Raw genomic sequence first — 18,553 nt, 5'->3', positions numbered from 1 at the left:
TACGTCGTCTATATTTTGGTCCTTCGAGCCGGATTATCGAGGATTAACGACAAATTTAAAACTGCATTTTTGTACGAAGTCGGCGAGCGTCAATTGTTGTTGCTGAATATTGTATCGTCATATTGCAGCCGTAAGGACATTGAAGAAGAACTAAACATAGTGTTTGTAAGTGATAAGTGCTGGTGAACTGTGAGTACATTTTATTTATCTAATTACAGAAGACTAAGGAATTTACTCTAAACATTTCATATAAATATTTACTTGTAAAAACTTTGGATATTATTTAAACTTTAAAATTAAACTTATACAATGGTTTCATATATAAAAGTACAGCTTGACTTAAACGAAAGAATTAGTAGAGCAAAATCCAATTTCAAAAAGGCACCCAAGGAACGACTTCGTTCCATAGATTATATTGGTACTAGATTAGAAGCTTTAGAAGAATTATGGCGTCAGTTTAGTTCGACACATACACAACTCATTCAAAATACAGATTACAAAGATTTGAATACTAGTTCCTACGTATGTAATAATGTCTATGATTCTACTGAAGAGTTATATATAGAATACAAATTTCAACTGAAGGAAACATTGACTAGTTTAAGGCAGTCCAGTACTGAAAGTGCGACTTGTTCTGAACAAAACAATAGTAATAAAGATCCTAATTGCAATTTAAAGCTGCCCAAGATATCTATATCACCGTTCTCAGGCAAATATTCAGAATGGATTAGTTTTAGAGATCTGTTCGTATCATTGGTACACAATAATAAACATTTAGATGACGTACAAAAACTACATTACTTGAAAGGATTATTAGTTGGGGAAGCGGAGCAATTACTACGTCATGTACCGATTACTCACAATAATTATACTATTTGTTGGGAACAATTGGAGAAAAGATATAATAATAAAAAATATCTTTCAAACTGTATTCTGAAAAGGTTTATGAATCAAAAAAGCATCAGTACTGAATCAGCTAGTACAATAAAGGAGTTGCTAGATACTACTAATGAATGTCTTCATGGGCTTAACAATTTAGGAATAGACATCAGTACTTGGGACGTGCTTGTTATCTATATTATAAGTCAAAAACTAGATGTGGAGTCTCGCAAGCAGTGGGAGTTCAAAGTCAGCGAGTTCTCAGATGAGTTGCCTACCTTGAAGCAGTTCCAAGACTTTCTAGAAACTAGATTTAGAGCGTTAGAGTTTATTGATCCAAAATTGTATAAGTCTAATGTAGTGCATAAAAGTAATGTTATTAATAATAGCCCTAAAGTATATTACACAACCAATTTTATATGTCCTTACTGTTCTGAAAGTCATCGTTTAGCAAATTGTAAAAAGTTTTCTAAAGAGGAAATTAACACTAGACGCGAATTTGTCCAATCCAGGGGTTTGTGCTTTAACTGTTTATGTTCAGGGCACTCTGTATTTGCTTGTCGTCAAATCTCTCGTTGCCGTTTATGCAGACGGAAGCATCATTCTCTACTCCATTTAAAAAATGTTACCAATATCAATTCAACCGACACTACAGGTATCGCAAATCAATCGGTTGAACAAGATGTCGTTGCACATGCAACAACATCATCGTCTGTAGATCAATCCACTAGTGTCACAGCCTGTGTTTCGACCTCAAACTGTCAAGTCTTACTTGCAACAGCATTAGTTAGCGCACAATCGAAATCAGGTAATGGTATCACACTGAGATGTTTAATAGATCCAGGTTCTCAAGCTAGTTTTATTACTGAATCTGCTGTGCAATTGCTGACCTTAAAGAAGATTCCATACAAAAGCGTCATTACAGGATTAGGAAGTGATCAGGGTCATTCATTGACCTCTAAGTCTATGGTATCGCTTTCATTACAATCACTTCATGATCCCAATTTTACGTTTAAGGTTCAAGCTTTTGTTTTGAGTAAACTTACTTCAATCCTCCCTGAGAGGAAAGTTATTGTAGAACTGTGGTCAGAGTTTTCAAATATCAATCTGGCAGATCCATTATTTCACACACCAAACAAAATCGATATTCTACTTGGAGCTGATGTTTACAGTCAGATCTTGTTAGATGGTGTAATCAAAGGTCCACCAGGTGTACCTATAGCTCAGCAAACAACGCTTGGTTGGATTATTTCTGGCCCTGTTAATTTAAATAAAAATAATATACAAAGGCCACTGATTAGTATGCATATTGCTCATGTAAGTGAAGGTGACTTATTAAAGAAATTTTGGGAGTTGGAAGCTGAAAACAGTGTAGATATTAAAAATATTTATCAGAGGAAGAAAAGAAATGTGAGAAGATATTTACAAACACTATGAAGCGGGACAGTTTAGGGAGATGTATAGTTAATCTTCCCTCCCGTAGTGATGATCCCAGTTGTAAATATGGCAATTCTAAAACTATTGCAACCAAAAGATTTCTGCAACTAGAAAAAAGATTATCAATGGATCCTAATTTAAAAATTAAATACGTCGAAGTTATTTCAGAATATCTAGAATTAGGACATATGGAGAAAGTACCAATAACTGAACAAGATGATCCTGAAGCAGTCTATTTACCACACCATGCAGTGGTGCGGGAGGATAGAACCACTACAAAAGTAAGAGTTGTTTTCGATGCAAGTTGTCCTGGTACAAATGGCGTATCTTTAAATCAAGATTTATTAGTAGGACCCACTCTTCAAGCTGACTTGCGTCATCTCTTAATACGTTGGCGTCGTTATCCTATATGTCTTGTGTCTGATATAATTAAAATGTATAGACAGATAAAGGTTGAAGAAAGACATACTAACTTTCAACGTCTGGTATGGCGTGATCATCCGGAAAGTGAACTGCAACATATGAGACTATTACGAGTAACATTTGGAACGGCATCAGCACCTTACCTTGCTGTTCGGTGTTTACATCAAATTATTTATGATGAAGGCAAAAATTATCCTCTTGCTGCTGAAAGAGTTCTAAATCATTTTTATATGGACGATTTACTAACAGGTTGTGAGTCAGTCGAAGAAGGTATTCAAATCTATAAGGAGATAAATGAGTTATTGAAAAAAGGAGGATTTGAGCTTCAGAAATGGAGTAGTAATGGTGATGAATTATTGAAAGTAATTAATGAAGAAGAAGCTTCACAAGGAAGCGTGAAATTAAAAATAAATAGTGTTATGAAAATTCTAGGACTTACCTGGAATCGAAGCAGTGATCATTTTGAATATGTTGTACAACTGCCTCAAGTGAAGACACCTGTAACTAAAAGAAAAGTTATTTCTGATATTTCTTGGATTTTTAATTCAGTTGAATGGTTAATGTCTGTTATTATTCGAGCAAAAATATTCATTCAAAAGTTATGGTTCTCTGAAATAGGTTTATATGAAGAATTACTAATACAACTTTTGAATAAATGGTTACAGTATCTAAAGAATCTTCAAGAAACTTACCTGGTTGATGAATTAAAGAACCTGAACGAAAAAAGAAAGATTAGCAGTAGTGTTATTATAGGTAGTATTATTATTAGTAGATTAGAAAAGAAAATTGTACTTACCTTCTGGAATCCGTGGAATGATAAAGATGAAACTCTAAGAGTTGATGGCCAGTCACAATGTACTAATATTAATGGTACATATCATCAGTACATTATTTTACACAGTTTTCACATTATAATCTCATTAATAATATATAGAAGTTTACTTGAGCATCTCCTTCGGTTTCATCATAGATATAAATGTAATCATAAGGTCCCACAACTACAAAAAGGTGACATAGTGTTGGTGATGGTGAATGATCTTCCGCCAGCACGATGGCTTTATGGTATCATAGTTGATAAGCACCCGGGAATGGACGGTGTTACATGTGTTGTTAGTTTACGCTGCAAAAACAGCATTATAAAAAGGGCTGTATCAAAACTTTGTTTTCTACCGTTAACTGAATAAGTTATTTTGTTTATTTTAAGAGTGAGCGTCTAATATTAATTGATAACTATAATTTAGGTCTAAAGCAGTTCAAAATATTATATTATGTTTGTTCATTATTATATGTAGTGTAATATTGTTAAATTTCTACCAAGGACATTGTTTATTCTCTAGTTATCTTATTTCTGTGGAGTATTTATTCATGGTGGGCGGATTAAGGACAATATTGTCATATAGTCCTTGGTGGGCGGTATGGTCATGGCTGGAAAGAAGCCATATAGTATATTTAAAAAAAGAAAAAGAATGATTTGAATTTTTGCATACCATTCTTGTATATCTTCATGTAATGTTTTGTAACTATAATTTTGTTATGTAAATAAATAAAAAAAAACATTAGTGGAACTATAAAAGTGGTATCATTTTGGAGTACGTCGTCTAGATATGGTCAGTGTTATAGATATTGCGGAGTATTTTAAGATTCCCATAATACCCTTTACTCGTTGCTATTTCTGAAGATTATGATGTTGTCTTCCGTATTAGTAATTTCAACGCCATGCAAGTTCGTGTGTAGTTGGTTATACTGCAAATTCCAGATGATGCTGAAGCAAGTCAAGGTTACCATGTTGTACATTTTATTATCATTAATATACTGGTATTTTAATTATTGTATTTTTACGCTGTTTCTCTCAAAGTATGCTTAATTTATTTTACTTAATGTCTTTCATCAAATAAAAATGACCCTCAGATCTTCAAAAATTAAATAGTTTTATTGGAATCATATCTACGAACATTTTCTATTAATGTAACTGTCAATCACTCTTTGTGTACATAATAAAAAACTAAATTAAAACCGGTTCATAAATTTGGAAGTTAATAAAAAACATATAGCCACATTTAAGACATTTAAGAGTTACATTAACCTTCAAAGAATATTTCAATAAAAATGTAATAATCATATACTTATTATTATATTTTTGTTTGAAATGACAATGAAAACTGTATTTGTTGTGTAGTTTAGAAATAGGCAGATAAACAGATGCCGATCAAAGTAGCCGGCCTACTTTATTTTATACTGTTTAAAAGTTAGTAAATGTTAAATATCTAATCATAAATAAATAAACATTGCGACAATAAAAAAAGATCTACATTTAAATTGTAAGGGGAAGACATTGACGAAATATACAATATAATATATAGAATAATAGGGAAGCCATGTATCTATTTGTTTATAGTGAATTGAATAAATTATTACTTATTAACCATTTCTGTACCCAATTTTAATATATGCCTTTTTTTTTTAAATAAGTTCAGTACACATATTTCTATCTAGCCAGGTACTTAATAACAATATCTAATATAAATATTATTATAAATATACCGTCGCGGGTAATCAAAATATTACAAACATTTACACCCCGCGCGTTAAATTGAAATGATAAATACAAATAACGTTTAAGTTAACACAGATAAAATACCCCAAAATACATGACCGCAACGTCTATAGATACCTACCCTCCAGCACTTCGTCATTATCTCCTCTACTAGTAGAGGGGAGGACACACTGGGGACTCGTTGGTGCGGCCAACGCCGCCGTAGATCTATAATAGAGATAAATGAATGTCAAAGCACCAAAATTGCCAACCGGCAGTGAGTAAAGTAAAATTGCACGGGTTACTTTCTGTAATGGAGTAAACGTGTAGGACATTCATTTAGCAATTAGCCCTTGTTTAAATGTTGCTTTTATACGCTCGCTATAAACATTAACACACGTATTGCTTGATATTTTGCTTGGAAAACTTTGAATTTAAACTGTCTAAACTGTGTGGTAATAATTTGTTAGCGTAATAATAGTTATCATGACTACATAATAATAATAAGATCAATATTTAGCTCTTATGATATATATGTCTAAAACATTAAGTACATGACTTGTTTAATATTTAATACGTTAGTATTTGATGTGTACTTAATAACTAGTGGTCCGGTCCGGCTTCGTACGGGTATTTTTAAAATCGGTTATATACATAATTTTTGTGGTTATTCATTACAAACAAACAATTAAATAATTTCTCTCTATAATATGTATATAGGTACACAATTTCATGATGAGGTTTAGTAGTTAATATAATTCCTATGACTGCTGAGAATTCGAATCTGAACGACAGTAAAATATATATAAGTTTGAAATTTACAATTATTATAACGGCGAGGGTAAATACCATTAATGAAGCTAATGAATCCTAAACACGTATTTGTTAATAGTGTTTACATAGAGACGGAAATATATGTGCTTGCCTCCTTCCTTATTTGGGTTGAATAGAAAACGTGTTTTTTCAAAATGTGGTCATGTTTTATGTTTTACTGCATTCTATGACTAATACAAACATGTAGACATGCCTACCTTTTCATAACTTTTTATGTGCTTTAAAATAAAAAAAAAAATATTTAAAATTATTACTTGTCGCAGTTACACTCGTTATAATAAAATTAGTAGGCAAAGCCCATAAAATACTTCATTATTCATAAAAACGTCAACGGCTTATTCATTCTTGTTGATGTAATTCTCTAAAACCCATTCGTGACTTATTAATTCCATTATAAAATAGGAATCCAAAGAATGAGATCGATTAAAAGGTTATGAAAGTGTACCATTTCATTCGGTCACCTTTAATACTGTAGGTATAACGTGATTAGAATCACAGCGAGCCCATAAAATTTGCCCGCACCGCGTTTACTTAACAACGATCCATGAAAAATATTCCGAAAACACGCTCCTTGGTTGGGGGACGCACAGTGTTAACGAACGTGCAACTTTGTAGTCATTAAAGAAAATTATATAGCGTGAAACGTTTGTTATAAATTGTGGAGGCAGTGACAAATTGGGTATTACTTTTGTCAATATTTAACATTCTAAATTAAAATAAAATATTTTAAGTGCTATATATATGTAAAGATTTAAAAATTATTGATTTATACGATTAAATAAATACAAATAACAAATGCCTTTCGAAATATTTAGATAAAAAAAATATTACAATTTATCAGTGAGATTTAATTTTCTTCAGTTTTTTTGTACAGTATAGTACAGTAACAGTGGAGCTTGTACTAAAAATAAACTTTAATCTAGGTAACGATTTCAATCCTTTTATCAATTTTATCTTAATTTTATAATAACGGTAGCACTGTGCGATGGATCTGTAGGCGGAAAATCGAGAGTGATAAATGTTTTTTAGATTCGTGACGGTCGACCGTTTGGTTTAAATCTGAAAACGGATGGACGGACAGTTTTAATGGTCTCTGTAAGGGAGCGAGACTGTAGCATAAATTTTGGGAACCTTGCTAAAGGCCGTTCCAATTTTACGAAATACATCTACCGGTCGACACATGCGTTCTATTGGCTTTTAATTTATTTGTCTGTATATTCGTGTTGGACGCTTGATTGAGCTTTCACTGTATCAATTGATTAATGAATAATCCATTAGTGTATTTTCAATAGGCAACTTTATTATTCCTTTTATAATTATTTATACAATGTTTTACAGTTAATGTTGTTATTGATAAATAGAAAAGTATTGTAATAAATATTATATTTTGTCCATTTGTTCATTTACATGACATTCATATCAATAAATTGACTTTAAACATATTTGTTATTCGATAAAATAATTTTCTTAATTTTAATTAGTTTTAATTAAATAGTTGTAATTTAATTTAAATTAATATTTGTATTCTTTTGAAAAATAAACATATTAAACCGTAAATTGCTAAAGAAATAATCACATATTAAATAATATCAATTCCAGGTAGAATAAAGTAAAATTTTTCAAATTATAAAAGTGAAACAAAATGAAATAGGGGAATTAGAACATGACACCTTCATACCATAACAAAACAACAATCAACTCGCCATAAAATCCGACCAATCAAAACACAACGCAATAAAGGGGCTACAATGAGAAAAAATAAAGACCTTTTATCCGTATCCTGAAAGGAGGCTGAAACAGGGATAGGGTGGCAAGATTTATATCATAATGGTACCCGCTATGGCAGCAAAGGGACTGTCGTAGGAATGCAACCTGCAGTGTTGAGGGTAGCGATGTGATGAGTTCACATTTTTTTTCGGTAATCTAATTGTAAATCTCTTTAGAAAAACAAGATTACATTTAAACAAGATAGGAAAAAAGATCCCGTAGCTTTTTCTGTCACAGTGGTATATATTGATTTTAAAATTCGAAATTGCCTATTTTTTTTTAAGGTTTTTGTAAAATGTATATTATTGGATCAGTTAATTATTTTTTTTAAAGATATTGATCAATATCATAATTTAGTTAATAATTTGTTATAATTATTCTAATCATATATAATACACAGCATAATTAATATTCACGATTCTCTTGTTACAAGTAAGGAACAAGTGTAAGTTGCAAAAAATTAGGTTACAATTCCTTCAGCGTTTATATTTATATTAAAAACTTAACCGTACGATTAGTGGATAGTTGAGGAAACTCAGATTTTTATACAAACTGATTGACGTAAACGTGAAAGCAATCACAACGTTAATCTTTGTACAACTCCTACTTGCCACTCTGAACTAAAGATAAAGTACTTATATGTCTCTGTCTAATATAAAACAATTATTTAAAAATATAAAACTATTAAATACATATCATCTAACAATGGTATAAGTTTTTTGAACAATTCTTACTAAAATTATAATTGAAAGTGTTACTTTATTTTGTTTGTTACCTCTCAGTGCTTTAATGATTTAACCAATCACTTTGAAACTTGGTATTTTGGTACTAGATAGACAAGGATATAGGATAATTTTTATTTTGGTTATTGAACATATCACAGTTACGCGATGTTAAAGCGATGGTAAAAGCTAGTGATAAAATATTCTACGTAACATTCGCCACTTTACGTAAAATTCTAAAGGTATCATTTTACGATTTTAATACTTACGATGAAAGTCGAAATGATGTAAATTTTTAATATATACTAGGATAGACATACTCGTAATTAAAGTAATACGATTCAGTGTATTATTTAATTGTCGCGAAGTATTTAGTTCTTTTGTAATACTTGTTATGGGAAGAACTTAATGTAGGTAATCTATATAATGTATTTTATATATGAGTTCCTATTCTAGTCACTGAAATTTTAGGTACTTTTATTTACAAAATGCAGCAGCTAAGTTTCTTGTCCATTCTTCTCAGCTAAAACTGCTTTTCAAATCAAGCAGTAGAACTATAAAAAGACAACTGATCAAAAGCACTAAAATTATATTTATTTAAATTTGTTTTATAAAATTTATAAATAAAGTTAATATCAATGGATATGTAGCAGTATGTTGGTGTTCAAAATTAATTATTTGCAATGCACATAAGGAATGAAGTCTCGATGATATGGTGGAAGGGTAAAGCAATTTTATAGTCCAAGATAAAAGCCATTACCAGTGGTTTTACGAGTAGCACTCTCCCCTAATGATGTGACAGTATGCAGGGGAGTCTGTTTGTATGTGTATATTAACAGCTAGCTGCTTTTAGATATGTATGCCGTAGAAGAACTTAATGAGTATACATTACTTTTTTCCACTACATAAATTTATTGACGTTACAGTTTTCATTATAAACTAGCTTTATCTGGAACTTAGTTTGCATGATAGTCGAAATTAACTATAGTCATAAAATATAATGTAATAATTTTATACTTACATTATCTAGACGGTTACCATTTCCATCATATGGGCTCTCAACTGTTTCACTATTTCAAGATGTATAAAAAATATAGGGAATTGTGTTCTATCAATAAAACCTATAAGTGATTTATCAACTTTACCGATATTTTCTGATAAAAGAATATATCAGTTTATTAAGCTGATATAGTATATGATGATATGACAAATAGACATATATTAGTTTCTATGTAATTGAACGAGTTACGTTTAATCGTTTATTCATAGTTTTCTCACTTCTGTAATTTCTCTCTTAGTAATCTTTTAGTAATCTTTCATAGCAGCCCGATAGGCTTTAAGGATTCATCATGCGTTATAGTCTCTACCTCTAGATACAGCTCGTAGTGTCACGGACGATATATCAAGTGCAAAGTCGCTCTACTCTACCAATTTCTTTCAAAATAATTAATTGAGGGTAAATTAAGCAATAATAATTCGATTATGAACCGAGCAAGGATGGAGCTACTTTTAAAATGATTATAGGTATTTCTTCTATTGGTAATTGTTTATCACGCAGTACATTTTCGGTAACAAAATAAGCATGGTTCTGAAAAAGGAAAACAAAGGCTGTTCTCCAGCTTCACATTGTTTAAAAAAGTATAAAGAAAAATGCGGGCGTGTTTTAAGCTTTCAGCGTTGGATCAGTAAGGGGTTTCCGACTGAAACTTGGCTCCGAATGGTAAAGCCCCTAAAAGCTATGGGAACGATTCTATTTTTATTTTGCGCACTCCACTGCGAAGTAATTGCTTTATAATTATAAAAAAACTAGCTGTTTTCTGCGGCATTATTTACATAAATCAGAGTATAAAAGCTATATGTATCCTATGTGTTAATTTAGGGCATAATTTGTTTCGTTCGTATCCATTTAGCCGTTACGGCGTGATTCAGTAATATATATATATACAAATATAAAATTTATAATATGATAGCTTGTAAAAACAAGGACAAGTTAATACTTGTTCTAATAAGGACTTAAAAAGAGGGAGACTTTATACAGAAGTTTGTTTGGGTAACTCTGTCCCATTCATGTTTTAACCGCGAAGCAGTTGTGTTTGCATGGCTGTGTTTCGGTTTGAAGGGTGGGATATGGCAGTGTGTAGGGAACTGTATTATACAGGGTACAAAGGTATAACACCTTAGTCTTCAAGTATGACAATGCATGCGGGGTATTAAGGGTGAAACAGTGTACTTTGTTACGTCCATGGCACTGCTCATAATTATAGGCAATGGATATCAGATGGACCGTCAGCTTGTTTTTCTATTTTATTCTAAGTTGCATTAAAAAACAAGAGAAATATCACACAGCGCCATCTTGTCTTAAAATAAGTAGATATTAATTGATGCACTACTCTTATACTTCTACTTCTATACTACATAGAATACATACATACAGATATACATATATGTATTCTATATAGTATATACAAATATAATATAATATTATATAATATAGGCAAATACAATTAAACATATAAAAACAAAATGTTTGTATTGTAATGAATCTATAAAAAGTTTTAATATTATATTGAGGAACAATACAAAAAAAATAAACGTACTTTTATACGTGTATTTTTATGTATATACTATTATATATTTAAAGAAAACATAATATTTTAATTAGAAGACGACTGTATTATGCAAATCCATTGCAAATTAGTAACTTTGAGATACGAATGAATTATTATCGAAATTTTCGTGATTAACCTTGACTGTTAGTCGAATTTATTCTTTGAAGCGCGGAAAGCTTAAGTTAGTACCACCCACAGACAAATTACGTATAACCCTTAACTTTTTTGACCTTTACTATAATTATTATTTTAACAAGTAAAACTAAGCTGCAAATGCGTCATCAATCTATACTTATAAAATCATTTGTTCTGACTGACTTATCAGTCAATTATCATCATCATATCAGTCGTTGTCTCTTCACGACTAAAGTCTTGAGTCTCAAACTACGCAAAACTTGTATATATTTTATATTTTTTTTACATTTTGCGTGTTGTGTTTACATTTAATATACATACGAATAATTAACAGGTTCTTATCTTGACTATTTGTTTTAAGTGCGTTGACAATTCAATCTATCAATTGACCCCGTTACCGGAAGGTGAATTAAACCAAGAACTGCCAAGGTTGTAAGTCAATCCAGATTGCTAATCCTCATGACGTGGAACGGGGAAATTGCAATAAACATTTGATAATCTACAAATTCAGTGCTAAAGATAATACAAAGGCATCTTTTGTGTTTATTGTTATTTTTGATTATGTTTTTAAGAACAGAGTTGCATAGAAGGATAGAAGACATTGGAAGAGGCTTACGTAAAAAAAAAAAACAAATGATACAATGGTCGTTGTAATAGAATGAAATAATTAGGAATAAGATAAAGTGTGATTATCAGATATAAAGGTTATTATATGTTTTTGAGAAACTGTAGCAGAGTTAATGTGGCTATGAAAAAATCGCATAAATTAAATGTTCCACCAACAAATTTATCTTTTTCCGCCATCAGCATACTAATGTCTGTGGCCCTCTCTGAGCCTATCCTCTAGGGTGGTAGGCGCATCAATAAAATTAACATTGTAATCCACTTACAGTCCCCGAGAAGTTACAAGTAAAAAATAGTATTTTATTTTTCATTTTTCACGGATTTATTATACTCGTTGTCTGCTAGGACAGAACCGCCTTCCAAAACACAGACGGTTTTCACTGGACTGACCTTTTTGTGTGTGTATGTCGTGCGGTGGTGTTGGTTTGAACCGATATTGTTTATACTATGTACTTAATTAAAAATAAATCACCATTACGTTTACCATGATTCTAATTTCAATAAGATTTTAGTTAGTTTTTGAAATACAATACAAATAAAAGAAAAAAATGTCATGGAATTAATATTTTTTTTATTAAATAATTTTTATTTATATAAATATAATCAATAAATGTGATATCATGAAAATTTCAGAATAATTTATAATTATTAAATTTGACAAATTTATACAATTTCGCCATCGTTTAATTTGTTGATAGATATTATTGATAATTATTGAAATGTAATTGAAATAAATATTATTACATGCAAATATTATATAAAAACAATACAACAATAAATTAAAGTTAATATAAAATTCCTTAAATACTAATACTAATTATAAGTAATCCCCCAACGCACTACACCGAGGCAGCGTTCCCAAGATATTGGCAGCATTACCTCTTTGGATTGCCAAACTTTTCTTTTGGGCAAAGTAGCTATCAGCTCTTGGGTCACCAATAACCTCGATGAGGCGCGCTGCGATCGTTCGATAAAAATTCTTTGCATCTGGGCCCCACGGGCCCATCGTCTCTACAGCAAATGGCAGAAAACAATAAGACCCCTCCAGATGTATTTACGCCTCTTTATTAATTTGTAATTGAAATTACATTTCAATAATGTTATATAATTACAGGTAAAATAATCGTGCTTACGGTAAATATTTACATTACATATAAGTTCAGTTGTTCTCATTATCATTATCGTCACTCATATTCTAATTACACAATTTTTAATATTGCTAGAATTCGTTAATAAAAAAGCGCGAGTTTTGGATTTATTTATTTTAACAACGAATTTATGATTTTGAATTTTGAACAAAATACAAATAATAAATACTGTAATATGCCTTGCATACTGCCACGACAGAACAAATAATAGCTATACGTGATCCATTACGTGGGTCCGTTGAATTCATCAATTATGCACTAGGATTTAAATTAACGAGGCACAAACAGAAGTTGTATTATTAGAAGTAGTACTAACATGTATAAATTGACCCTTATTTGTAGAGTCACAGAGTTCCATATACTAAACAAGTGGTCTACCATGAAATGAAATTTCGAATTTTCGGGCTCAATTTCGTGTTTTTGTTCGTACTGAAATCGACCCAGTAAATGGAGTTTAACATTTTGTTCATTATAAATCCTATCTTAATAGTCCAGAGGAACGATATTTTAACACTTTTAATAATTTTAAACGGTATGTAATGTAATTTAACATCAAATTTCCGTTTCGTTCGTCCCCGAAATTTCGGAAAATATTTCATGGTAGGCTCCCAGGTTAGTATTAAATGATAACGCAAGTATATATTTTTACACAAACTGTTTAAAATAAAACCTTAATCCTTTTGTAATAAAACACAGATTGTTTACATTATTGGAGTCCGTCAATATTATTTTCCTTCCATCTTAGATTAACGAATAAAAAGTACTGACTGAATGGAGGCGTGTGCGCGGACGCTTGCTCCTGTAAAACAAACGTAATTTGTGTGTTGTAAACTGTATGTGCTCTGAACAACCTGTAAGAATTTATGTGTGCATGCATATATGATTTAAGGAAGAATTGCCGATCACCTACAGTAGAAAAACTCCTTTTTAAAAGGCCGGCAGCACACCTGCAATGCCGTAGGTGTTGTGGGTGACCATGGGCGGCGGTAGTCACTTACCATCAGGTGAGCCGCATGCTCGTTTGCCCCCTGTGTTGTAAAAAAAAAAAAAAAAAAAACTCACGAAGCCGATGCCAGGTTAGTCCTCCTCGACAGACATAATGTTTTATATATTATAAAACGCTTCCACTGCGGTGTTTTACCTTACACAAACAATATAATTACTATAGTGCTAACTATATTTGAATTTTAGGTAATATTAATTATTATATTGTGTATGAAAATATAAAAGTTATTTATTCATTTATTTTTAAATTATATAATACATACTTACATTGTATACAAATATTTACTTATATAAATATTCGCGACACGTATGCATCTGCGTTAGGATTAAAGATGTGAATAAGAAACAACATTCGATGTTCAATAAATTAAGAAAGAAAAACAGAACCCCTGAAAACTTGTTTTGTACTGCACCCGGGTGTAATATTCCTGGATATTTAGTTCAATATTAATTTTTCGCGACCTTATTCAATTTTCGTTTGACAGTAATGTGACTGTACGAAATCTTATTACGTACTTCCCGGAGAGAATTAAGGTCGCTCAACTGACGTTTGTGTGATATAAAATGCATTTAATGGATTTATTTAGATGTTCGCCATGTTTGAAATTTATACACACGGGCTATAAATTAAATATAAACGTTAATTATTTATATCACAGTGAAATCTTTATTGTTAGAACCAATATGAACAAATTTTCTATTCATATAATGGTATACATATTACATATTAATGTTACCGTTTTTAAATTTACAAAAATGAATTTTAATAATCAAATTATATCAAATGATACTTAAACAAAATAGAATTCTTTAATTATCTTAACAGAATGGGGTTTTTACAAAAGTGGTAAAGAGGTCTTATTAGCGTCGGCAATGCTCGTGTAATGCTCCTGGTACTGAAGGCGTTCAAAAGCTGCAGAGACCGCTTATCATCAGGTAGGTCGTATGCTTGTTTGCCACCCCAGTAGTACGTTAGTTAGTAGTTACGTGTAGTGAATATTAATGTTGATTAATAATTTACTATTTTATTAAATATCTTGTTAATCCTATTTTTGATTAGAAAAACTCCATACTAGAGTATTGGTGTCGTGTGTATTTTATTAAAAAAATATATTTATTTTTTATTGTAAAACCAGACAAAATTATACAAAATACACATTTGAGTACATGTTATCAATTAATTTATAGGCACAAATAACAATTTGTCAACACAAACTCAACATTGTTCGTTTCTATCATACACTAAGCGATTAAAAGTAGCTAGTCTGCTATAGTCGCTAGACATTCGTCAGGTCTAATGTCAGATGCAATAATGCAGGAAGTTTGTTAATGAGTTTCACCTCGGTAGAACCACAAATTGGATTATAATGTTAATAACGTGCAGGGACCTCGCTCGGCGGGGAACAATTCTGGTGCTTCTTAGGGAGACTGTGGGCGCCTATTATCCTCATTTCAATAAGAAATAAATTACGATTTCTTATTACGTTTTCCATTATAGGGGAAAATTTATCAAGTTTCATTCAGCGGTGCGTGTTATCAAAGATTTTAATGAAAATTCTTGTTCTGGAGGTCAAGATTTTGGGTTATACAATATATTATGTATATTTTTAAAAGTGGGCGAGTTATTCGTAAAGAGTTTTTATCTCGTTGATGCGAAAATCTTTTGAGTGTCAATTTACAGTTACGGTTGATTTTTCGGTGATTGAGACACTAAAATAATATAAGAACTGATGCATGTTAGTAGACCAACTTCTACTGTGCTAGATGTAAATGCGTAGAGTGAGTAAAATATATAAACAATTGGGACTTAATGTGACGCGATTGCAGGTAAAAATAGGTATGTAAGTATAGGTACTACATCCCTGTTTTTTATTAATTTCCGATAGTAGGTATATTTAAAATAATTCTATATTATTATAAAATTTAAAATTGTTTAACACCATATAAAAAAATGAATCCCATTCACTTGGTTAATCTAATGTGAATATAATATTAAAATACATTGCACACATAGGATATTCATGCTTGTTTATTTTAATATTTTAGTTCGTAACTCCAACAATGGAGTACAAAACAACACTGTAATGGTGATAATGGATATGAGCACGGCTTAACAGAGAATTGTTCGAATCCTAGGCCGTTTGTGCGATAGTCGGGCATCCATATGAGAGGCAGCTGCTATCTAGTACCTACTTACTGCAATACTTTTTTTATATTCAGAGCCATAGAATAATATGGAATTGCAAACTGAGGCAATTGTTTTAAGAGTGCGTGTGAGAGTTAAAAAAAAAAGAAGTGTTCTATTTTATTACATATTTGAAAAAATAAACAAATATAGAATCGGCTTAGATAATTTCATTTACTAGATTTAGTGCATTTTACTCACTACTTCGTTTGTATGACCGAGATAAAAATAAAAGTACCATATGCCCTTTTTCCATCCCTACTACTGTATGTATTCAGTTTTCGGTATATATATAAAATTGTTTGGGCTGTTAATGTGCACCGAGGTAACAAATAATAAATAAATATGTAATCACATTAATATAATTAATAATATTAATAAGTGTAGTAGGATCATCATCATCTTTCTATCTAATCCCAATTATTATTTGGGGTCGGCGTAATATGGTTATATGCATATTACTAATTAGTAGGATAATACTTATAATTAAATTTAATACGGGATTTAAAATGACGTGGTTGCAAGTAAATGTAATACAAAAGACTAGATACTTATAATTCTAGTTGTAACTTTGTAATTCAGCCGGGAATAGTCAAAAAGTAAATATCAAAATATATAATTTTTGAACTTTTCATAGTAATAGGTTGAAAAATTTTTATGTAATCATATTTTAACTAATATTTTCTTGGGAAAGCTGTTAACTTTAGAAAATACTGTCACCCAGTTTTAGTTTAGTGTATCCATTATAACTAACCCTGCAGTAACCAAATCTAAATTATATAAGATAGGCACATAACCTCATTTGTGAAATAATATATTTAAGGTATACAAGTTTAGATGAGGCCACAGGCATAAGCTAGTCTTGAATAATAGCACTGCAGTTCTTTAACACAGCAGTTTATCACTGGTAACAAACGTTAGCCAAACGCAAACTCGTCTGCGAAAATTTGTAAATGAGTTTGCGAATGCCGCATATTGCTTGTATCTGCGCGATGGTCGTCGAAACCGAGCGAGTGCAGGGCACCGAGAGAGATTTATAATCTGTAGTTAATGTCCACCAACAATGAGATACAATTTAACTTCAGCAAAACGATATTTACAAAACGGCACTACCGACCCCGCCGTATATTCAGCTAATATTTTTTGGCCACTTTTGCATGCTTCCACGCTGCGCTATAAAATGTTTTTTTTTCTCTGTCGACACACACCGCCGTAATAACTTTATTGCTTGTACAGCATGCAGTCAGTATTTTAATTTACTGATGACGTTATGGTAAGTTTGACCCGATTCCCTGTGTGCATCAGTAATTGACGAGTTATTTAGTTCGTACACGTTTTCGAAATGGTGTAATGTCAGTTTAAGGGCAGTCAGATATTTTTAAGTATTGTATCAATAAAATAGACGACTACTTATGTAGTAGTGCGTTTTTTAGAATACTTTCTTCCGCGCATAAACACGCTTTCGAATCAACTTCCAAAAGCAGTATTTCCGAAACAATACGACATCGTAATCTTTAAGGAAAGACCATATATTCCTTTTTAAAAGGTCGACAGTACATCTGCAATTTGTCTAGTATTACAAGTGCTCATGGGCAGTGGCAGTCACTTACTATCAAGTGGGCCGCAAGTGCGTTTGCCCTCTGTATTTATTAGAACGAAAATTAGTATAATTTAAATAAATATTTAATATATACACAATAATAATAACTTATATACATATATACACACAAATATAACCTCTGAGTAGATAGCCAGAGGTATTTGTTGACTTATAATATTATTATGACCATAACACATTATTAGTATCGCTGAGTATATTACAATCTATCGTAGCAAAGAGATCCTTTCTTTGATTAATTTGGTTTGTCAACGATGTTTTCGGTCATCAGAGAGTTTATTTTTATATCATAGGAGGCAAATGGGCATGCAGTTCACCTGATAGTAACACCTTTGAAGTACATAAATTGGGGTTATAGTTATAATACTGTACTACGAATAACCTAACACATTATATATTGTTGGAATTCCGCGGTACACAGAGGCAAATCCTTCTATGTCTAGCAGGACCTCCATCTATATTAATATTATAAATGTGAAACTGAGATTTTTGTTAATAGAATAGGTAAACATTATAAAAATTTGCAAGATGTCATCTTAAATGAGATTTAAACAGTCTAATCACATATCGATTATACAATACAATAAGGAACATAGGCTTCCTATAGAGGAATCCCGTGTCTGTGACGGTCTAT

General features: G+C 31.2%; 1 protein-coding gene across 1 annotated transcript; it reads left to right on the top strand.

Annotated features, from left to right (window-relative positions):
• The first annotated feature begins 309 nt into the window (after positions 1-309).
• LOC128202504 (uncharacterized) lies at positions 310-2,316 on the top strand. The gene has a single exon (XM_052903086.1). It carries the CDS (start codon positions 310-312, stop codon positions 2,314-2,316), a length of 2,007 nt encoding a protein of 668 aa, XP_052759046.1.
• Positions 2,317-18,553: the final 16,237 nt, after the last annotated feature.

The sequence above is a fragment of the Galleria mellonella genome, unplaced genomic scaffold (genome assembly GCF_026898425.1).
Source record: "Galleria mellonella isolate WM207_F2 unplaced genomic scaffold, CSIRO_AGI_GalMel_v1 utg132, whole genome shotgun sequence".
Classification (NCBI taxonomy): domain Eukaryota; kingdom Metazoa; phylum Arthropoda; class Insecta; order Lepidoptera; family Pyralidae; genus Galleria; species Galleria mellonella.
Note: the sequence above shows the minus strand (reverse complement) of the source record. Positions and strands in the feature narration are given on the sequence as shown.

What these genes read in the sequence shown, in the direction of transcription:
- LOC128202504 (XM_052903086.1), top strand. Translation starts at nt 310, where the DNA reads ATGGTTTCATATATAAAAGTACAGCTTGACTTAAACGAAAGAATTAGT.